The following is an 18,850-nucleotide window of genomic DNA, read 5'->3' as shown; positions in this document are numbered from 1 at the left end:
CACAGCCAGTGGCGTCTGTGTGTCAGAGTGCCGGTCCCATCCCTCCGCGCGTACCACGCCCGCTGTCAGTGGTGGGCTTTGTTGGCAGGCTCTCCCGGTCTCTCTAGAAAGTGGATCTGATTCTTAAAGGCCTTTTGAAGGCACAAGAGAGAAAGGAAAACTGTAGGGCCTCCCCCACTCTCCCGCTGCGCGAACGGCAGCATCATGAACAAGCAGATTGACGCCCTCCTCTGGGCCCCCGAGCAGGGCACCTTCCTCAGCAGCACAGGCACAGCTGCAGCGAGGGCCGCATCTCTGAACTTGGTTCATTCACTCACTAGCTCGTTTACTCTGTAACTTACAGAGCAGCTGGCACAGGCTGATGGGGTCCTCAAGGTGTCTCCTTCACCTAGGATTTGGATTGAGAGATGCAGACTCCTGCCCTCAGACCGCAGCGACCGCTGCAGTGTAGGTCCCTGTGAGCCAACGCCACACACAGATAAAACAGGTCAGGGTGGATGGGGGCAGCCAGCTGAGAACGGTGGCTGGAGACCTGTGGGGCTTGGGGAAGGCGGACAGCCGGTGCAGAGGTCCTGAGGGGAAAGGGTCCCTTGCTCACGTTGTGAGGCTCAGGATGAGTGAGACACCGGACACAGCAGGGGCCGAGACCAGGGAGTCGAAGACCTCAGATGGGCTTTGTACAGGGCTGATGGGCCAGTGCCTACAGGAGGTGCCTCCCGGTGTGAGCCAATGAGAGTGAGAGACTGTGTGGAGCCTGGCTTGAAAAGAAGCTGGTGCCGATGGCCCTGTGGGAAGGGTGCGTCCGTCCACTCTGGGCTCTCCCGCAGCATTCTGGAACCCTCCAGAACACCCATGCGTGAGCTGTGCTGTGACCGCTGCTGCCCTGCTCCTGCGCTGCGCCGGCGTGCGTCCAGGGGCTGCTCTGTGCGCACCCCAGGAGCGCCATGACCGTTTGTCATGCTCACCCCCCCCCAGGGCCTTCTCACTGAATCTGTGTTCATCTTCAAGCTCAACAGAAGAAAGTGTTCTATTTTTTTAATGAGGGATCATTGAGGCAAAAAAAAAAAAAAAAATCAGTTGAGGGTGGATTTTTCACCCTCTTACGAAAAAATAGCCCTTGCGTATGCGTTGGTTAGATTCAAGTCGGGGAGAGGAGGCCTGGCCAGCCCATGCTCCATAGACGGGGAGGCTGGGAGAAAGCACTGCACGGAGCAGGCAGAGGAGACAGGGACGTGGCGGGCAGCTCCGATTTGGGAAGGGTTACTCCTGAGACCAAGCTGCTTGTTGGAGAGTCAGGAACAGCGAGGGACGGGCAGGAAAACCAAGGCATACTGAGACCTGACCATGACTGAGAAAGGAGCTCCACCTGGGCGCCGGTGGCTCGCGCCTGCCATCCTAGCTACTCGGGAGGCTGAGAGCTGAGGATGGTGGTTCAAAGCCAGCCCGGGCAGGAAGCCCTGGAGAGACTCTTCTCTCCAATTAACTACTCAGAAAAATCTAGAAATGGCACTGTGGCTCAAGTGGTAGAGCGCTAGCCTTGGGCCCAAAGAGGCTCAGGGACAGCGCCCAGGCCGAGTTCGAGCCCCAGGATGGCTGTGGAAAGGACTCCATGATATTAAGGGGGAAGACAGGAGTGGAAGGGAGGCACGTGGAAGTAGGAGTCAGTGTGAACAGTGTGCCTGGGAGTGGGCGTGGTGTGTGTGTGTGTGTGTGTGCAAACAGGATGTATACAGTAAGTACTGACTTGAAGTCAGTAGGAGCAGTGGTCACCTGAAATCCCTCACTGTGGGTTGGAAACCAGAGCCATTTGTCACAGGAACGGTGGCTAGAGCTTCATGTTCTGGAACAGGATTCTCTGAGGGCCAGTTCAAGTCCGGCTATAGTCTGTCCAGATACGTGACAGCTGTCAATCCATCGGCATTGACTGCGCCCCAGGACCCGAGGCTTACCACCGCAGGTGTCTGTGGGGCTGCTCTGGTGTCTGTCTGTCTCTGCCTAGGAGGGCTGGCCCGCATGCGGGTGGTGACTGCAATGGGGCAGTCGGCTCTGGACGGGGCTGACTTGGTAGGTAGTTGCGGGGAGAGTCCCTGTCCTCTGCAGGTCCGGCTGGATTTGAGGAGCTCACCAGGGAACTGCGGGCCCCTCCCAGCCCCGCCTGGTTCAGCACCAGCCCTGTGAAGTCCTGGATGCGCAGAGTGCTGGCTGCCTACTGAGCAGCGAGGCTGTGCCTCTCAGAGCAGGAAGAGCATTGCTTGGGGCGACCGTGCCGGTGGCTGGAACCCAGGCCAGCAGAAACACTGCTCCAAAAACGCTGTGCACACGCTGCTGGCCTGCCCCCGCCCCGCCCCCGCGCACACTTAGCTCATTTATTTTCCTGTCCTCAGCACCTCACCGCGGCCAAGCACCTCTGTGCAGCGTACAAACGCACCAATTACGGCCACATCTCCAGAGCAGCTGGCTGCTGGCTGCAGGCCACACCGGGCAGTGTGACTTTCATGCTTTCTGTGTCTGTACATATGTACAAGTGTGATTTTTTTGTCTTTGGTTTTTTTCCTTTCATGACAAAATACTAGCTTGTCGCAGAAATTTTGAAAATCCACAAAAACAGACCAAAAAATGAAAATAGCTTTAATCATCGATCACCCAGCAATACCCCAGAGCCTGTGTGTGGTATGTCCTGTTGTGTATGTGTGTGAGACAGATAGACACACAGAAAAAGGGAGAGAAAGAGAGACGAGTGGAAAAACAGCAGGCCAGTGTCTTGCCAGCACGTTGGGCGCCCCCCCCCCCAGACCCTGGATCGAGCCTCACCTTTTTGCAGGCCTTATCCCTGATTTTTGCACTACCTGAAAAAATGGAAAAAGAGCTTCAGGGAGCATCTTAGGGCCTGGTAGGAGTGGATGTGGTGAGCAGCTTATGGAAGACATTAATTCACACCCATGCATGTATGCACACGTGCCTGTGCATAGACACACATGCACACCAGGGAGACTGGCCAGCCAGGATCTGTTTTGGATTACTTGAAACACTTGTCAGTTAGATGCTTCTGTATGGGGCCCTGGGCTTCAGCCCAGCTTGGGAAACACAGGGCTGCGAGAATCCTTCTGAGCTTCCTGCTGACAGCCAGGACCCGGCCACCCTCTCAGAGCGCCGAGCACCTCTGCCCAGACAGCAGCCCTCAGAGTGTCAGGGCTGAGCCCAGGTGCCCCAGGATGTGGCCTGGTCACTTTTCTGTGCAGAGCAAGCCTCCTCAGGACCACGGTGTGCTAGCCGAGGCCAGACTCCAGCACACAGCTCTGGGACTGACTTGTAGGAGCTGTGTTCAGAGCCCCATGATGTCTTAGTTCCTTGGAGTGAACCTCTTGTGAGTGACCCACAGGTTACCGCTGCTCATTCGGATCCCTTCTCCCACTCCCAAGACCCCACCCCCTCCCCCAGCCCTGGTCGGTAGAGATGGTGTTTCTGAGAGCATAGCCTTGTGCCATCATAGCAGACTTGGCTCTGTGGGCGCACAGGGAGAGGAGAGGAGGCCCGCAGGAAGAGATCCAGCAGAGCGGGAGCAGGCCAGGCCCCCAGTGCCCAGACACAGGATGGCTGAGGGGCTCTGGGGAGCAGGGTGACCACCGTCCTGCCTGAGGTCCAGGCCCGGCTCAGACATACCCAGGCAGAGGGTGCAGCTGAAGAGGGCGCCCTGGGGAGGGAGACCCCTCCTGACAGGGTGCAGCTGCCAGATCCGCAGGCCCTCCTGAGGAAAAGGGGAAGAAGGCAGCCAGGAGTGTCTCCAGGGCCGGGGGGTGGGGGGGGGGGTGGGGGGGTGGGGTGTGTTCTGTGGAACCGGCTGGGCTGGGGGAGTGTGTCAGAGAGGGAGCGGGGAGAAGGTGGAGGCCTGGCCCCAGTCCAGTAGACATGCGGGGAGTGAGGAGCGTGGCAGAGAGGAGCACACATTCCTTCAGAGGAAGGGGTGAGGGTGAGCGGGAAGATGGATGCCTGGAGAACCGCCCTGCGGTCCCACTGTGCACAGAGACGTTCAATTCCACGTCTGGTCTTAAGAGGTCAGAGCACCTTTCTCCCTGTGAGGTCTGTACTCAGGAGGACAGTTGCCATAGCAACAGCACCCTGACACCAGGTCTTGCTAGAGTCCAACCACTGCAGCCGCCTCGTTTGGCCACAAGCAGAGAGACTGGGCTGGAGAAGAGGCCCAGCCACCACGTCCAGAGCTTACATGTTCTCAGCAGGCCTTCTTGTTCCGGAGCGCTGCCTGCAAGAACAAAGCCTGGAACGAGGACGAAGGAAGACTGGCATGTGTCTGGAGTGTACTGTGTGGTGGGTGCTGTCTCATGTAACTCCTCAGCAACCTGCCAGGTAACCAGTTCCCCCTGGGCAGAGCGCAGCGGGGCTCCCCATCCAAACCCATGACTCCTGCTGAAGTGAGGCTTTGTTCTGCTGTCCTCAAAAAACACTACTCAACAGCATTACGACATGGAGGAAATAAATTAGGCAAAGCACAGTCTTCCTTTCTTTTTTCTTTTTTTTGCCAGTCCTCGGACTTGAATTTGGGGCTCTTCTCTTCCTGAGCTCATCACTTGAGCCACAGCGCCACTTCCATCTTAGTCGGAGCTAAGGATCTCACTGACTTTCCTGCCAGGCTCTTCGATACTTGATCCTCAGTTCTCAGTCTCCTAGGAGTACAAGCATGAGCCACTGACAAAAGAGCCTCTTTAACTTGTCTTCCAGGGCTAGGAAGGTGGCTCAGTGGTAGAGTGCTTGCCTTGCATGCATGAGGCCCTGGGTTCAATTCCCCAGCACCACATACGCAAAAAGAAAAATAGCCGGAAGTGGCGCTGTGGCTCAAGTGGTAGAGCGCTAGCCTTGAGCTGAAGAGCTGAGGGACAGCGCCCAGGCCCAGAGTTCAGACCCCACGACCAGATCCCCCCCCAAAAAAAGAATAACTTGTCTGCCAACACAAATAAAGGTTATTTTAGGGATAGGAAGAAAATATTTAACATGAAGTATTCTGAAAAACCCAGACACGCCAGGACCTCACTGACTTCCAGACGTGCCGATCCCTCTGCCGGCCTCCCCCTCCCCTTGATCTGGCTCTGCCGATATGGAAGGCTGCTCTTCTGCTAAGCCTTTCTCTGGATTTGAAGAGGCCCCGGGTGGGCGCTCTGCAGCCATCTCAAGCATTCTTTGGAACCTGCAGGGCATCCTGTTACTGTCACAGACTTTTTATTCCTAGATCTGTCACATCCTGGAAGTCTGGTGGTAAAAGCTTCTGTCCGCCCCACAGCTACTGCCTGTTTAGAAGCCACTTTCGCCAGAAGAATCCGGGGACAGGGAAGCGTCTCTGGGTGATTCTGGTCAGCCGGGAGTGGCCAGAGCCTCATCACCGCAGAGAGAAGCCCACAAGTGAGGGCCAGCACGGCCAGGCCTCGGGAATGCCGCGGCTGAGCCCCCAGACGCTGCCCCCCAGCACGGCACGGAAGGATGCCAAGAACCACAGTTATGACACTTTTTGTCCTGCTGTTTCCTCTTATTTATACAACCGAAGTGGGGTGTTCCCAAATAAATCCTCTAAATATGACATCCTGAGGATGCATTGCTTCGAAGACACAGCGCAGATAAGTCTTTTAGTCAGTTACATTATAAAGCATGTTGTAACAGCTTAAAAAAAATCTGAGTCGAAATGTGTCTCCATAGCCCATATGCTAAATTCTGGCATCTTTGTGCCTCTCCCAAGCTGTTGTCAATTAGCACAGAAATTAATTTCTGCCTTGGTCTCCTTTGCAAAATCAGGCTGGTGCTGGGTGCTGAAGAGGGGCATCCTGCTCTCAGCGAAGGTGCCCAGGGGCCAGTGAAGAGCGGACGGCACAGCCGGTTCCTTGAGTGTGCAGATGGACACTGGACAGAGGAGGCAGAAGCCAGCCGCTCTCCCAGCCTGAGCTGTGGTCTGAGACTTTTGCCAGATGTACTTTTAGGAAAAGAGAGGAAGGGAAACGTTTCCCGCGTGGCCTGGGCCGCTGCTAGAAGAGGGGAAGTTAGTCTCCACACAGGCACACCACTCTTGCCTAATCTCCAGCCAGTCCCTTACCCCCCTTTTTTGGGGGGCTGATACTCTACCACTTGAGTCACAGCTCCATTTCCAGCTTTCTGGTGGTAGAGATAAGAGTCTCACAGACTTTCCTGCCTGGTCTGGCTTTGAACCGTGATGCTTAGATTTCAGCCTTCCAAGTGGCTAAGATTACAGGCACGAGCCACTAGTGCCCAGCCTCTCTCCTGCTTTTGACCTCTGACTTTGAGTCCCTGGTCCGGTGAGCCCTGCCATCGATGGAATGTTTGTTTTCAGTACTGACAAGATGTTGGTGGATGGCCAGACGTTCTTTCTGAGGGCAACAAATGGACATATGTCCTCTCGTCTAAGGACGCTGTTCTTCGACTTTGTCACTGTCCTAGGGTTTTCTGCTATCCTCATGGGCCTTGCAGGCCAAGAGACAAGCCAGACCTTCACTAGAAAGCTCAGTTGGAAAACGTGACCTTCACTAGAAAGCTCAGTTGGAAAACGTGACCTTCACTAGAAAGCTCAGTTGGAAAACGTGACACTGAAACTTTTGAAGGCTTTGTCAAGTGGAGTATAAAGAAAAAAGGAAGCGCATGGACACTGGTGTCTTCGTTCCAACCGAGCTCAGAGGTTAAAGACCTTAAAGACCGGAACCAGAAGACAAAACAATAGTGGAGAAGTGCTGAAATGGAGGCAGTTCCCGGGCCCCACCTACTGGGGGTGGCGATCAGGACTCACACAAGTTGCTCCAAAGCCCAGGCTACTTCTTGACCTGTTGTTGGGTTCTCTAGTTCTCTCCCAGCCAGGGTGAAGATAAGGGATGCTTAAAAACAACGGAAAAGCGGAGGTGGAGCCGGTGGTAGAGTGTGTGCGTAGCGGGCCTGTCCCAAGGGAAATGGAGGAGGAAGGCGAGGAGGAGGCATTGTTGAAGGTGGTAGCCCTCTACCCCTGAGCCACCTTCCCAGCCCTGGAGAGTGTTGTGTGACTCTTTGAAAGCCCTGAGGCCAGCCCTGAGGCGCTGCTCAAGCAGCGGGCATTTTCTCATTCTGCGCTGTGCCTTGGAGGCCTCTCTAGGCATTTCCACCACTAATAATTATCGGCCACTCCTCTGGGTCCAGCGCCGCCCAGAGCGGTCAGCCGGCATGGACTCTGATGGACTGGTGATCCAGAGGCCCGTGGCGACCCTGAATAAGAGGAGGCGGCGAGACCCAGAGGAGTGGGAACCTGCTCTGGGGTCTTCCTGGGGCAGAGGCAGACTGGTTGGGAAGTCAGAGCCCACCTGCTTCCCCCCACCTTCACCCCCTAGCAGGATGCAGCCCTGGGCCTGCGCAGCAGCAGGGAAGCCCCTGGGGACCTGCTGGGGGGAGCCCCAAGTGTTCCCAGCAGATTACTCCCACCTCCCCCCTGAAGATGTTGACCTCCTGCCTGCTTTGCCCTGACCCATGACTGCAGGTGCTAGACTGGAGACGGCAGAGTCCCTGCCTACCCCCCTCGCTGGCCAGGCCTTGAGCTCCACCACTTAGTTCCTGAGGGTCCACATCCTCAGGCGGCAAAGGGAAACGCAAAGCCCTGGCCCACACACCTAGGAGTGGCTGATGAGCGCTGGTGGTGCTTTGTAACCTGCTCTGCGTCCGGTCTGCCTGTCTTGGTTGCTTTACCAGCTTTCTCTTCCATGAGAAAGTGAGTCCTAAGTAGGGTTCTGGGAAAACAGGGAGGTGGACACCCCAGGTCTGTGGCCATCAGCTTTCTGGACGTGCCCCCGGGAACGTGGGAAGTTGTTCTCAAGTAGAAGCATTTTCTGGGAACAAAGACATGGAGACTGGTTAATTGTTAGATGTATTAAGTGCATATTTTGTGTCAGATACTTCTGGGTGTCCTGGTTTAGTTTTATTTTGGGGTACAGGAATGGAGCCCGGGGCCTTGCTCTGTGAGGCACTCACTGACTTGTGAACTGCACCCCAGCCCCTGCCAGAATGCTTTAGTGTCCTGTGCTGTAGTGGACGATGGTAAGACAGGGCGATGCACAGATGACTGTGATGAACGAAGTGCAGTCCTGCTCATGGACCCCTAGAAGCAAGAGGCCCAGCCGGCCGTGCTGACCGAGGCAGGGTGAGGAGAGGGTGAGGGTGCACTGATGCAGGCGGGGGAGGTTTCAGAGACGCAGGCCCTGCCTGATCCTGTCCTGGGGTGACTGAGGTGAGCAGAGCCTGGGAGCCTGGGAGGAGGTGGCTGACCACGGCGGCCTGGTTGGCTGGTGTTTAATAAAGGTGAGCTCAGGCTTTGCTCCGCCTCCTGGCGTGAGCCGACAGGGAGGCGAAGGAGCAGCCCCTCCAGGATCCACAAGGCATAAGGTGTTAGAGCATCAGGATGCAATAAAAACATAGTGGAGCTGCCTACCATGGCGCTCACCGTAGTAACAACACTCAGGGCTGAGGCAGGAGGATCACGAGACCAGAAGTTCAGGGCCAGCGTGGGCAAAAGAGCAGACCCTCCAGCTCCAAAGAGCAGGTAAATAAACAGAATAAGATAAGATCCAGAAGCAGACCGGACTTCATTGATACAGCAGCTTTTCTGTGGAAGGGAGACATCACCGTTTGGGGACGGGAGCGAGGACTTTTACACACACACACACACACACACACACACACACACACCCATGTTAGAACTTGGCGTAGAGTGTGGTCAGACAGCATGGCGGGCATTCTGGGTCATCTACCATGGCGGAGCGCAGTGTGTCTGTGGTGATGCCCTTCTGAGCCCCGCGGCCCCGGGCCAGTTCCTTAACCACTCGGTGCCTCAAATTTTTTTTGGGGGGGGCGGGGGGGATTCCGGTCGTGGGGCCTGAACTCTGGGCCTGGGCGCTGTCCCTCAGCTCTTCAGCTCAAGGCTAGCGCTCTACCACTTGAGCCACAGCGCCACTTCTGGCTTTTTTTTTCTTTTTGCTTATGTGGTGCTGGGGAATCGAACCCAGGGCCTCCTGCATGCAAGGCAAGCGCTCTACCACTGAGCCACCTTCCCAGCCCCTCTGTGCCTCAACTTTCTAATCTGCAAAATGGGTGGGGACAAACTCCAGCATTCTAGACTGGCTTGAGAGGCTGAAAAGAGCCCGTGAATGAAGGGCACATGTGACACACAGGCGACAGAGCCTCTCTCCTTCCTTCCTTCCAGTGGGCCACGGACAGAGTGAGGGAGAGCGGATGATGGTGTCTGACTTCCAGGTGTTTGTCAGGGATGTGCTGCAGCACGTGGACCTGGTGCAGAAGGACCACCCCCGGCTGCCTGTCTTCCTCTTGGGTCACTCCATGGTAAGGAGAGCACAGAGAGCCTCGCCCTGACTCCCTGCGGGTCTCCTCTCCCCCTCAGAGCTCCTCTCCCCTCTCCACCCTCCTCAGGGCTGTAGGGCCAGCGGGCACTGCCAGTCCGCCCAAGAGGCCCAGGCGGCCATTCCATAGCAAGGACACAGCAAGGCCAGCAACTGCCCCATCTCAGGGGCACAGGGCTCCGTCAGTGCGAAGTACCTAAAGGTTCCCAGACCCCCACCTTGTAGGCGGCCACAGGCAGGGAAGACCGTGGTGGGAACTCCCTGAAAGGGGATTCAGCCATGTTTAACCTCTGAACCCACAGCTGTGCAGGCCCATCTCCCCACAGAAAAGCTAGTTAGGGCTTAGTAGCACATGCCTATAAACCAAGCAGGAGGGGAGGCCAGGCAGGAAGGAAGTGAGTTTGAGGCCAACCCAGGCAAAAATGTAGCTGTACCTTGTCTCCATAAAAAAAAAAAGAAAGGCAGAGGCCCTGGTTCAATATCCAGGCTGGGAGGAAGAAGGAAGAAGGGGAGATAAAGGGAGAGAGGAGGGGAAGGAATGTGATGAAAACACATTCCTCCTGGCTGGCAGGTGGGGGTCTGGGAAGTGCTGGGGGGGGGGCTGAGCCTGCATCCCCGCCGGCCCCTGTGCACCCAGAGGCTGAGCCTTAGGTTTAAATGACCCTTGAGCTCCAGACAGACATGGCCTCTTTCCTCCCTATGGGCACTTCTCCTGGAATGTTCATTTCTGGGATCTTTAGCACCCAGCAGAAACCCTTAGCAACCCACCCCGTGACCGCATTGCCTTTTCTTCCCCACCCCACTAAACAAAAACTCACCAGAATGGGGGAGGCCCACCGGCCTGGGCTTGAAATGAAACAGAGTGTGTTAGTGTTTAGCGTCCAGGCCACCCACGGCAGAAACTGATTTCATTTTATTATTTTACTCTACATCTCTGACACGTTTGCTCGTGGAAACCCGGACCAGGGAGGGGCTATGATGAAATCACCGCAGCTTCGGTTTCCGGTTTACCAGCCGGCCACGGCCTGCGCCCCAGGCATGAGCCGGCACCGCAGCCACTCTGTCGTTTGCCTTGCAGGGTGGGGCCATCGCCATTCTCACCGCAGCCGAGAGGCCCAGCCACTTCTCCGGCATGGTCCTCATTTCACCTCTGGTGGTCGCCAGTCCCGAGTCAGCAACAACATTCAAGGTAAAGCGCCTTCTGGGCCACACAGTCCCTGCGAGCCCCAGCCTGGGGACATGGCTGTGGTTGGGCTGGTGAAAGGGCTGGAGACTACTCCCACGCTCTGTGCGCCACTGTGCAAACACCTGGGCGAGTACCAGACATTGTCGTCACTGGGGCTGTATCACTTCTAAAGGCCCAAAGACAGCAGGAAAATGCCTTCCTGTTTGTGCCGGCTTTATCGGCAGAAGTTGAGGGGAAAGGTTGTGTGTATTGTGTGTCCAGCAGAATCATGCTCACCAACAAATCCCATTCAAGGGGCTTGAGCTGTTCTTCCTGGAGCGTCTGCAGAAGGAAGGAGTCGGGGGCGGGAGGGGATGATGGGGCATTCCCAGCCCACCCCAGCTCCAGGCCCTCATCGCTGCTTTGTTTCTCTGGATATAGAGTCCCACATGAACAGCACGCATTGGGCTCCTCTTGACAGGTGAAATGAGCCCAGAAACAGTACCTGGAAGTAGGGGGAGAAGGGAGACGGAGCCAGCAGCCCACAGGGGTGTCTGCTGGTGAGTAGGGGTTGTGGTGTCTGTGTAGACCTGTCCTGAGGGCTGACACTGTGCCAGGTGGTTCTGTGTGCCCTCAGAACCAGCCCCCCGCCCAGCACGGCCCGCCGGGAGCACCCCAGCACCTTCCATCCCATGCCACACGCTCCACCAGAGGATCTCTTTCCTCCGAGGTCGGGGTGGGATGGCAGACGAGGAGCCTCCCCAGCAGAGAGGGGGAGAGCAGCTCTGCAGGGCCACGTGAAGCAGAGCACCGGGACGATGCAGCCATTGCCGTAGGACCATCGGTAGATCTCCGTGCTGAGGGAGGCTGTGGGCGGCCATGGGCCACGCGCGAGGCAGGGGCAGCGCAGATGTGACCTCTAGAGCATCCGGTAGTCACGGTGGTGATGTGGTGGGGGAAGAGTAAGTCTCAGGTCCTTACTAAAGTGGAATAGGCAAGGCTGGGCCTGGAGTAAGGTGCCCTGCATCCAGCGATTGACTGTGGACTGCGTGCGGCTCACCAGGCCCCCAGCTCACACATGTTGCCTCAGCCTAGGGAGAGGTCAGGACCAATGTTCCTGGTGGGGAAACTGAGGCCATCCCCTCCACCGCCACCCACACTTGTTGGTGAGTCAGCTGGAGTCTGTTGGTGGGTCTGGGTCTGGGCGCTCCACACGTCAGGTGCTTCCTACAGAAGACGGTGCGTGTCTGCTGCCCCGGAGGGAGAAGCTGGGGACCGGGCAAAGTGCACAGGGAGGACACAGCAGCTGTGCTCAGAGGAGGGACTGACCGACAAGGCTCTGGGAGCCTTGTGCAGTGCAGGCCAAGACTGCCCTTCTGGTGCGGGCTGTGTGGCGACCTTTTGGGCCTGGTGCTAATAGATGACCCTGTGGATCTGGGGCCCGCTGTCCCTGGGGGGAGGTGGGTCTCCTCTTATTAACCAGGCCTCTGCCCTGCCTCCTGGTCGTTTTGATTGACAGCATGTGTGATTCACTGGCCCACCTGCCCGGGACAGGAGCCTGCCTCCCACAGGTGACCAGGCCTTTTCTGACAAGGTCTCAAGCAACTCAGAATCTTTTTCTCTTATAGTTCGGTCTGAAATTTAGCAGTAATTTGCCCAGTCAGTTCAAGATGGGAAGGACCTAGCTGGGGGGAGGCCCAGCAGCGGTGTCTGTCTGTACTCCGCAGGTGGCGGGCCCCACGTGTGGGCAGGAGAACGGGCCTGTGTAGGTTCTTGGGGAGCACGGTTGGTTCCCTTTCCCGTGTGGTTTGGTTTTGCTGTGGTTGTTTACACGCTCTTCTTGGTGCTCTGGGTCTCCCTTTAGTGATAGCTCCTGGCCCGTGCCTGACCTCAGGTCCCTCTGAGCCTCGGTGATCATCTCGCTGTGCTCTGGGTTGGGGTTCTGTGGAGGGGCAGCAGAGCGCGGCCTGGAGTCCTGATCTTGTTCCTCAGCCCTCCCAGCCTCCCCCAGCGTGTCTGAGGTCCCGGCGTCCCCAGGACCCACGGAATGAGGGGTTCCACAGCTTGTCTCCTGGCTCTGGATACCCGCAGGTAAAGCAAGCCCAGCCACTGCTGAGGTGGACGCTACAGGGCTCTGAATCCTTGAACCGAGCCAGGTGTGAGGCCCCAGAGGTGGGGGACAGCACATTCTACTCCCAGGCCGGTAAGGCTTGAAGAATACGACGCCCAAGAAAGACAGGAGAAAGGGGGATCCTCCTCCCCACCTGGGAAGCTCTTAGAAAGACCCTGGGGGCAGAAATCTAGCAACAAAAATTCCACAGAGCTGAGTGTGGGGCCATTTCCTGGGCCTCCTGCGGCCCCGGGGGCACAGGGGCACAGGGGCACAGGGGCACAGGGGCACAGGGGCCCTGGCCCCCAGCTGTGGCCTTGTTTCTCAGATGGACCTGGTCACGCCACACCCCCCCCCCCCCCGCCCGTGGCCTTGGGTCTCCTGCTCTGGGCTTGTCTGGGACCACACAGAGCGTTGTAGGGTACAGGCCCTGTCTTTCTCTGAGTAGAGTTGTGGCGAGGGCTCTGCCTGGCCGGTGGAGCACATGGTAAACGTCTGCCCTACCGTGCTGGGAGAAGGGGTTGTCACTGTGGGCAAAGTCCCGAGGTCCGTGGGTCCCAAGGCCTGGCCTGTGCTGTTTCCTCTTGGCACCATGACTGGAAGGACGTGGTGGCCATGTTGTGGGAGAGGAAATGAGGCATTGTCTTGCTCGGGGTCTGTTTGAGCAGCAGCGGGCAGGAGGGCTGGGACAGCCCTAATGTGCCTGAGCCACTTACCTCTCAAGGCCAGGGGTCTGCTGTTGGCCACAGGGCTGGGAAACCCGGCAGTGCAGCCGTGTGAGGGAGCAGAGGTGGCAGAGAAGGCGGCCCTCGCCCGGTGCCTGGCAGCTCCCGACAGCCGGGACACGTGGGACTGAATGAGCAGTTTCTGCCGCACGTGCCACCCAGCCCCTCAGCGCCAACAGCGGTTCCCGTGGTCGGGGAGCCCCACGGGGCACAGATTTCCTCCCAAGCAAAGCTGGGCGGCCTCAAGTTCTTGATGGTCTCACAGATGCGGCGGTCCCTTGCCCTGGGCGCCACGCTGCCCCACAGAAGGCACAGGGTCCCGACTCCACGCCCGACAGAGGTTAGCTGCTGAGCCACTCTGCCGGAAGAAAAACGATAATCACCTCTTCCCCACAAGTCCTCCACTGGCAGATGCTTAAACACAATCAAGGGAGCCATTAAAACCTTGAGGATCAATAAAGGCGCTTAGTGCATCTGCTGCTTATGGTGATGGACGCTGTGCCTGGCGGCCCACGGCCCCGCCCCAGCAGGCCAGCTGGCCTTGCCTGTGGGGGAGCAACAGGCTCCCCAGCCCTGTCCCCACGCTCCCCAGCCCCCTGTCCCCACGCTCCCCAGCCCTGTCCCCACGCTCCCCAGCCCCCTGTCCCCACGCTCCCTAGCCCCCTGTCCCCACGCTCCCCAGCCCCCTGTCCCCACGCTCCCCAGGCCCCTGTCCCCACACTCCCCAGCCCCCTGTCCCCACGCTCCCCAGGCCCCTGTCCCCACACTCCCCAGCCCCCTGTCCCCACTCTCCCCAGCCCCCTGTCCCCACGCTCCCCAGCCCCCTGTCCCCACGCTCCCCAGCCCCCTGTCCCTGCTTCTCTGCATGGGTGCTATTTGCTTCCTCATGCTGCTGGCCTGATGGCAGTTACCTAACTTCTCAGGGCTAGAGGTCAGGACTGGATGTGGGGAGAATGCTGTGGAGAACACAAGTCTGTGGAATGTGGAGGTTTGAGAACCATGCATGTGAGGAACACATGTGTCCTCATGGAGGTATGGTGACCATGTGTGTGCTCATGGAGGTGTGACCATGTGTGTGCTCATGGAGGTGTGACCATGTGTGTGCTCATGGAGGTGTGACCGTGCGTGTGCTCATGGAGGTGTGATGACCATGCGTGTGCTCATGGAGGTGTGACCATGCGTGTGCTCATGGAGGTGTGACCATGCGTGTGCTCATGGAGGTGTGACCGTGAGTGTGCTCATGGAGGTGTGACCGTGCGTGTGCTCATGGAGGTGTGGTGACCATGCGTGTGCTCATGGAGGTGTGACCATGCGTGTGCTCATGGAGGTGTGGCCATGCGTGTGCTCATGGAGGTGTGACCATGCGTGTGCTCATGGAGGTGTGACCATGCGTGTGCTCATGGAGGTGTGACCATGCGTGTGCTCATGGAGGTGTGGTGACCGTGCGTGTGCTCATGGAGGTGTGGTGACCATGCGTGTGCTCATGGAGGTGTGACCATGCGTGTGCTCATGGAGGTGTGGCCATGCGTGTGCTCATGGAGGTGTGACCATGCGTGTGCTCATGGAGGTGTGACCATGCGTGTGCTCATGGAGGTGTGACCATGCGTGTGCTCATGGAGGTGTGGTGACCGTGCGTGTGCTCATGGAGGTGTGGTGACCATGCGTGTGCTCATGGAGGTGTGACCATGCGTGTGCTCATGGAGGTGTGACCGTGCGTGTGCTCATGGAGGTGTGGCCATGCGTGTGCTCATGGAGGTGTGGTGACCATGCGTGTGCTCATGGAGGTGTGGTGGCCATGCGTGTGCTCATGGAGGTGTGACCATGCGTGTGCTCATGGAGGTGTGGCCATGCGTGTGCTCATGGAGGTGTGGCCATGCGTGTGCTCATGGAGGTGTGGTGACCATGCGTGTGCTCATGGAGGTGTGACCATGCGTGTGCTCATGGAGGTGTGACCATGCGTGTGCTCATGGAGGTGTGGTGACCGTGCGTGTGCTCATGGAGGTGTGGTGACCATGCGTGTGCTCATGGAGGTGTGACCATGCGTGTGCTCATGGAGGTGTGACCATGCGTGTGCTCATGGAGGTGTGACCGTGCGTGTGCTCATGGAGGTGTGACCGTGCGTGTGCTCATGGAGGTGTGGTGGCCATGCGTGTGCTCATGGAGGTGTGACCATGCGTGTGCTCATGGAGGTGTGACCATGCGTGTGCTCATGGAGGTGTGGCCATGCGTGTGCTCATGGAGGTGTGGTGACCATGCGTGTGCTCATGGAGGTGTGACCATGCGTGTGCTCATGGAGGTGTGGTGACCGTGCGTGTGCTCATGGAGGTGTGACCATGCATGTGCTCATGGAGGTGTGACCATGCGTGTGCTCATGGAGGTGTGACCATGTGTGTGCTCATGGAGGTATGACCATGCGTGTGCTCATGGAGGTGTGGCCATGCGTGTGCTCATGGAGGTGTGGCCGTGCGTGTGCTCATGGAGGTGTGGTGGCCATGCGTGTGCTCATGGAGGTGTGACCATGCGTGTGCTCATGGAGGTGTGACCATGTGTGTGCTCATGGAGGTATGACCATGCGTGTGCTCATGGAGGTGTGGCCATGCGTGTGCTCATGGAGGTGTGGCTATGCGTGTGCTCATGGAGGTGTGGTGGCCATGCGTGTGCTCATGGAGGTGTGACCGTGCGTGTGCTCATGGAGGTGTGGTGGCCGTGCGTGTGCTCATGGAGGTGTGGTGGCCGTGGATGTTCTCATGGAGGTGTGGTGGCCGTGCCCGTGTCCTCACGGGCTTCCTGCTCCTTGGACACTGGGACAGGGCTTTGAGGCGGCACACGGTTACAGGAGGCAGGCTACAGCCCAGCTGCAGAGCTGGCCGACTCCTCCCCGGCTGGCCCATAGGTTTCTCCATACCCCACAGGATTTTCCGAGGACTGTGCAAGACTGGACACGAACGAAATTGAGATTGACATTTGTTTGGCTACCACTTCTTGTATGGGTGAGCATTCCTCTCCCCACTGCACCTCCTTGACTATCTTTGTCCTGGGGGCTCGGCTCTGAGGTCCCTGGTGGAGGCTGACCATCCGTCCTTACACTGGAGATCGGGCTCTGAGGTCCATGGTGGAGACTGACCATCTGTCCTTGTACTGGAGATCGGGCTCTGAGGTCCATGGTGGAGGCTGGCCACCTGTCCTTGTACTGGAGATCGGGCTCTGAGGTCCCTGGTGGAGGCTGGCCACCTGTCCTTATACTGGAGATCAGGCTCTGAGGTCCATGGTGGAGACTGACCACCTGTCCTTACACTGGAGATCGGGCTCTGAGGTCCATGGTGGAGGCTGACCGTCTGTCCTTACACTGGAGATCGGGCTCTGAGGTCCATGGTGGAGGCTGAGCATCCGTCCTTACACTGGAGATCGGGCTCTGAGGTCCATGGTGGAGGCTGACCACCTGTCCTTACACTGGAGATCGGGCTCTGAGGTCCATGGTGGAGGCTGACCACCTGTCCTTACACTGGAGATTGGGCTCTGAGGTCCATGGTGGAGGCTGACCACCTGTCCTTGTACTGGAGATCGGGCTCTGAGGTCCATGGTGGAGGCTGACCATCCGTCCTTACACTGGAGATCGGGCTCTGAGGTCCATGGTGGAGACTGACCACCTGTCCTTACACTGGAGATCGGGCTCTGAGGTCCATGGTGGAGGCTGACCATCCGTCCTTACACTGGAGATTGGGCTCTGAGGTCCATGGTGGAGGCTGACCACCTGTCCTTGTACTGGAGATCTGGCTCTGAGGTCCATGGTGGAGGCTGACCATCCGTCCTTACACTGGAGATCGGGCTATGAGGTCCATGGTGGAGACTGACCATCTGTCCTTGTACTGGAGATCGGGCTCTGAGGTCCCTGGTGGAGGCTGACCATCCGTCCTTACACTGGAGATCGGGCTGTGAGGTCCATGGTGGAGGCTGACCACCTGTCCTTACACTGGAGATCGGGCTCTGAGGTCCATGGTGGAGGCTGACCGCCTGTCCTTGCACTGGGGATCGGGCTCTGAGGTCCATGGTGGAGACTGACCATCTGTCTTTGTACTGGAGATTGGGCTCTGAGGTCCATGGTGGAGGCTGACCACCTGTCCTTGTACTGGAGATCGGGCTCTGAGGTCCATGGTGGAGGCTGACCATCCGTCCTTACACTGGAGATCGGGCTCTGAGGTCCATGGTGGAGGCTGGCCACCTGTCCTTGTACTGGAGATCGGGCTCTGAGGTCCATGGTGGAGGCTGACCATCCGTCCTTACACTGGAGATCGGGCTCTGAGGTCCCTGGTGGAGGCTGACGGCCTGTCCTTGCACTGGAGATCGGGCTCTGAGGTCCATGGTGGAGGCTGACCACCTGTCCTTACACTGGAGATTGGGCTCTGAGGTCCATGGTGGAGGCTGACCACCTGTCCTTGTACTGGAGATCGGGCTCTGAGGTCCATGGTGGAGGCTGACCACCTGTCCTTACACTGGAGATTGGGCTCTGAGGTCCCTGGTGGAGGCTGACCTCCTGTCCTTATACTGGAGATCGGGCTCTGAGGTCCATGGTGGAGGCTGACCGCCTGTCCTTATACTGGAGATCGGGCTCTGAGGTCCATGGTGGAGGCTGACCGTCTGTCCTTACACTGGAGATCGGGCTCTGAGGTCCATGGTGGAGGCTGACCGCCTGTCCTTGCACTGGGGACTGGTGGAGGCTGGAGATGATGGTCACACTTACCTGGGACTCGCTGTTGGCTGTCCCTTCCTGCTGCCCAGGGCCTTGTGTGCAGTCTGCCTGCTCTGCTCCTCAGGCTCTTCTCCCACTCTGCCTCCACCCCCAGCCCACCGTAAAGGAGGTGGAAGGTGGGGCTCAAGCCATCCTGCTGGAGAAACAGTTCCCCACTTTCTTGCTTTATTATGGGAAGAAGCTAACGCACCTAATTTCTCCTTTTTAGTTGTGGGGCTTGAACTCAAGGCCTGGGCTCTGTCCCTAAGCTCTTGGGCTCAGGCTAATCTTGCCACTTGGAGCTACAGTGCCACTTGTGGTTTTCTGGTGGCTCACTGGAGATGAGTGTCTCACAGTTTCCTCTCGGGGAGTGCATGTCTCCCTGGAGCACCATGTGGTCCACCACTGAGCCTTTCCCACGCGTGTGTGCAGAGCTGGCCCACAGAATCTGACTCTGGGACGGTGACCACATAGATACCAGCCCCCAGTGGGACTCCTCAGCACCTCACCCCCGGAGCCCAAAGACAGAGCCCTGGACAGTGATTGAGCAGCAGTCAGCAGGAGTGAACTCTCACTGTCAGGTGTAGGTCAGTTGTCTCAGAGAGCTGAGACACTGTCAGAAGCAGGCTTGGCCTCCGTCACTATACCTTCAACACACTCTGTCCATTCTGAGTCCTGCATTTCACAGCTCACACTTTTTTTGTTTGTTTTGGTCAGACGTGGTTGGTGCCTGAACTCTGGCCT

General features: G+C 57.9%; 1 protein-coding gene and 1 non-coding gene across 7 annotated transcripts in view; one reads left to right on the top strand and one right to left on the bottom strand.

Moving 5' to 3' along the window:
- Positions 1-18,850, top strand: part of LOC138806602 (monoglyceride lipase) — a 76,370-nt gene that overhangs the window by 43,966 nt on the left and 13,554 nt on the right. For 4 of the 6 annotated variants that reach the window (XM_069992026.1, XM_069992025.1, XM_069992024.1 and 1 more), the window contains exons 4-6: positions 9,227-9,363; positions 10,459-10,569; positions 16,293-16,370. In XM_069992026.1, coding sequence (XP_069848127.1) covers positions 9,227-9,363; positions 10,459-10,569; positions 16,293-16,370 — 326 coding nt within the window. The remainder of the gene's footprint in view (positions 1-9,226; positions 9,364-10,458; positions 10,570-16,292; positions 16,371-18,850) is intronic. The other 2 variants (XM_069992028.1, XM_069992029.1) reach the window with 1 other exon arrangement.
- On the bottom strand, positions 9,007-9,071 carry Trnaa-ugc (transfer RNA alanine (anticodon UGC)). The gene has a single exon. It is a non-coding gene; the product is annotated as a tRNA-Ala (tRNA).

Source organism: Dipodomys merriami, unplaced genomic scaffold (genome assembly GCF_024711535.1).
Source record: "Dipodomys merriami isolate MVZ:Mamm:240054 unplaced genomic scaffold, mDipMer1.0.p SCAF_401, whole genome shotgun sequence".
Classification (NCBI taxonomy): domain Eukaryota; kingdom Metazoa; phylum Chordata; class Mammalia; order Rodentia; family Heteromyidae; genus Dipodomys; species Dipodomys merriami.
This window is presented reverse-complemented; position numbering and strand designations above follow the sequence as displayed.